The 3,199-nt window shown below is 55.3% G+C and overlaps 1 protein-coding gene across 1 annotated transcript; it reads left to right on the plus strand.

The window, feature by feature from the left end:
• The first annotated feature begins 701 nt into the window (after positions 1 to 701).
• Positions 702 to 2,359, plus strand: LOC117647293 (muscle-specific protein 20). The gene is made up of 4 exons (XM_034388998.1): positions 702 to 858; positions 1,632 to 1,840; positions 1,915 to 2,038; positions 2,132 to 2,359. The coding sequence occupies exons 1-4, from the start codon at positions 829 to 831 to the stop codon at positions 2,321 to 2,323; spliced, it is 555 nt and encodes a 184-aa protein (XP_034244889.1). The 5' UTR covers positions 702 to 828; the 3' UTR covers positions 2,324 to 2,359.
• The last annotated feature ends 840 nt before the right edge of the window (positions 2,360 to 3,199 follow it).

A 3,199-nucleotide genomic window follows, 5' to 3' on the forward strand; every position in this document is an offset into this window, starting at 1 on the left:
TCGCTGTACCGCGCCTCCGCGCCTCCACGCCCCGCGGGACACCAAGACGAGCCTCTTCCTCTAGACCTAGCGGCCTCGCAGCACCTCGCAGCCTCGCACAGAAGCGTGCATTGTCTCTGGGAATAGCCCGACCGCGCCGCCATGGCCCACAGGCGGCTTGCAGCGTTAAGTCCTGTGTTTACGGCGTCGCCATGCTGCCGCGCGCGTGTTTACCGATGCCGCGGGTTCGAATCCACCCCGCCCCGATTCACCACTTTCTATCAAGGACTTTTTGTGTGCGCCGGTGGGTCTTCCCTCCCAAAATGATGCGGCAAAAGTCGACGAGAATAGTCCTCTGACAAAAGAAAGGCCTTCGGTCGGTAGTGCTGCTTTGAGGAGAAAACAACGCCTCGGATAGGTTCGTGGTATTTTTGCGCCTGTCAGTTCCGACTAAAAGAAAAGTGACAGGCAAACTCGCTTGAACACTTCCCCTGCACTACCCTCCTTTCTCGGAAAGCGTACCATGTTCAGTCTCAAAATTGTTCTCGAAGAGGGGGACATGCCGGCACGCTCTCCGCAGGGGGAGGGGGAGGGGGGAGGGGTGGTTTGGGGAGGGGGAGGGGCGGCGGCTGCTGACCGTGGTCAGAGTGTGTTTTTGGAGGCATGAGCCGTAGAATGCCAGGGGTGGGGGCGGCGGCAGGCGGCGGCCCGTCGTGGTGGGGGCAGCTCCCGCAGAAGAAACTCGAAGCTTTCCTTGCTCTACTTATAAAAGCGAGCCGCGCTCCGAGGGGGGCACTTTACACTCGCCACTCGCAGCATCAGCAGCCACCGGCCAACAACAACAACAAGATGTCTCTGGAACGTGCCGTCCGCGCCAAGGTAACGCAGCAACAACAACAACCTGTGCGGAAGGCAGTGCGAAGCCTGCGAGGCGCGGTGGAAGTGGGCTGCCCTGAAGCCGGTGCCGAACAGGGGCGGTCTTGTGCGAGCAGTGTTATCTTAAATCCGGCTGTATTTCTGTTCGCGTCGTTTTAATCCTCCGAGATTCCATCTCGGTTTCACTGATTTACGACGCTGGGTCGCGGGGAGCAGTCGGGGTGGCGCGAATTTCAAAAGGACGGACTATGTATTTGGACAGCTGGGTCCCCCAAGTTCGAACGACCTACTCAGAAGTTTCTAGAATTATTATTATTTTTCCTGGGTGTTTTTGTGATTTATAAGTATGCTAAGAGTATGCCATGAGACTCAATTTCGATCCCCTGAACTTAAAAAGTTGACAATTACCAGTTATTAATATTTTGAAAAGTAAAATTGGTGTGCTGATCGGTGCTCGCTCCTGATTGGCCGCGAGCGCGGTCGCGTCGCGCTCCGATTGGTGCAGAGGGCTGTCCTGGGCAGCCCGCCGCCGTAGAAGGCGCTAGAAGGCTAGAGACGTGTGCACCGCATCTTGTAGCGTAGCGTCCCGAAGCGTCCCGGCCGCGGCGCCACGGCCCGTCAGGCCGTCAGACCGTCACCACGCAAACATTGACCTAGTGCCAAAAGCAGGGAAACGCGCCGACGGGGGGAAGGGGGTGGGGAGTCCGTCGGAATGCACCGCGACGCCCCGACGTTCCCACGAGCGCTGGCCTGACCGCCTCCATGGTGTGTTCCAGATCGCCGCCAAGCGCGACCCCGCGCTGGAGAAGGAGGCCCAGGAGTGGGTGGAGGCCATCATCGGCCGCAAGCTGGACGGCGAGCCCTTCGAGGACGCCATCCGCGACGGCCAGGTGCTGTGCGAGCTCATGAACAAGCTCAAGCCCGGCGCCGTCGCCAAGGTCAACTCCTCCGGTGGACAGTTCAAGATGATGGAGAACATCAACAAGTGAGTAGTCATCTCGGTCGACTCGCTCGATTGGGGTTGGTCGACGTTGCCTGACGGTCGGTTCCTGCTTGCAGCTTCCAGAAGGCCCTGAAGGACTACGGCGTGTCCGACGTCGACGTCTTCCAGACCGTCGACCTGTGGGAGAAGAACAAAGACTTCGCCTCCGTCATCAACTGCCTGTTCGCTCTCGGCCGTGAGGTAACTTTCCAACAAACTCCATCTACATAAAAAAGACAAAAACAAAACTTTGCCCTGCCGGTATTTGAACCTTTCCTTTCCGGCCGTTTGCAGACCTACAGGCACCCCGAGTGGACCGGACCCAAGCTGGGCCCCAAGCCCGCCGACGAGGCTAAGCGGGACTTCAGCGAGGAACAGTTGAACGCCGGCAAGACCATCATCGGCCTGCAGGCCGGACAGAACAAGGGCGCCTCCCAGGCCGGACAGAACATGGGCGCTGGCCGCAAGATCATCCTGGGCAAGTAAGGCCCGAAACCGCCAATACACGCCTTGTTGTTCAATGTTGTTGTTTTTCTTATTCGTGACTTCGTGACGACGAGAGACTGAGTGGTGACTGCGAGTGTGCGCCGAGTGTGATGCGGTGACTGACTGCGACAGTGGAAAGTGGAACGCACCCGGGCTGGCGCCGCCCGCATCGCCCAATTCCCGCGGGTGGGGCCACTTCGGGTCAAATGGGGTCGAATTTGCGAGTTGTGGTCCAGGACTCCTGGAGAGGATGTAGGCAAGGGTGTGCGAGCTGTGAGGATTATCATTCATCCATTTTATAATCTTGAATCTTTATTTTGTATTAAAAAAGACTCAAAAATGTACAAAAAAAAATTATTGACATGATATTAATAATTCATATTGTCTATCATCATTATTTTTAATTCGAATAAGTAGTTCAGATTGAATTGGAAGGAGTTTGTTGATAGAGAGCGAGAGAGGAGAATCTGGTGATAAGATGTAAGTTTTATATAATAAAGAGCTTGTTTCTTACTGAAAACACGTTTTCGTCCTTTCTTGACATCGGAAGGGGAGCTCAGAGAACGGAACACAAATCTGACCTATTCGATACATGCACCCAGTTCCATGGAAAACTATACCGCAGCCAGTCACAGCATCGCACTTCATGAACGCAAACCCGGCAGAATAGCCAACCCAAACCGTTCCACTTGCCAACACAGCGCAGCAAAAACCAATGAAAAGAGTGCGCAGGTCCCATGGAAACTCTCAAACGAGTAAACACGGTGACAAAACGCCAGTAATGGGTATCCCCAGACGAGGTGATTGCAATAATACGAGAACTGGCTGCAATAATAGCCATCGCCCCGCAGCCAAGTCACTGAAAATACGACCAGA

Source organism: Thrips palmi, unplaced genomic scaffold (assembly GCF_012932325.1).
Source record: "Thrips palmi isolate BJ-2018 unplaced genomic scaffold, TpBJ-2018v1 HiC_scaffold_2, whole genome shotgun sequence".
NCBI lineage: Eukaryota > Metazoa > Arthropoda > Insecta > Thysanoptera > Thripidae > Thrips > Thrips palmi.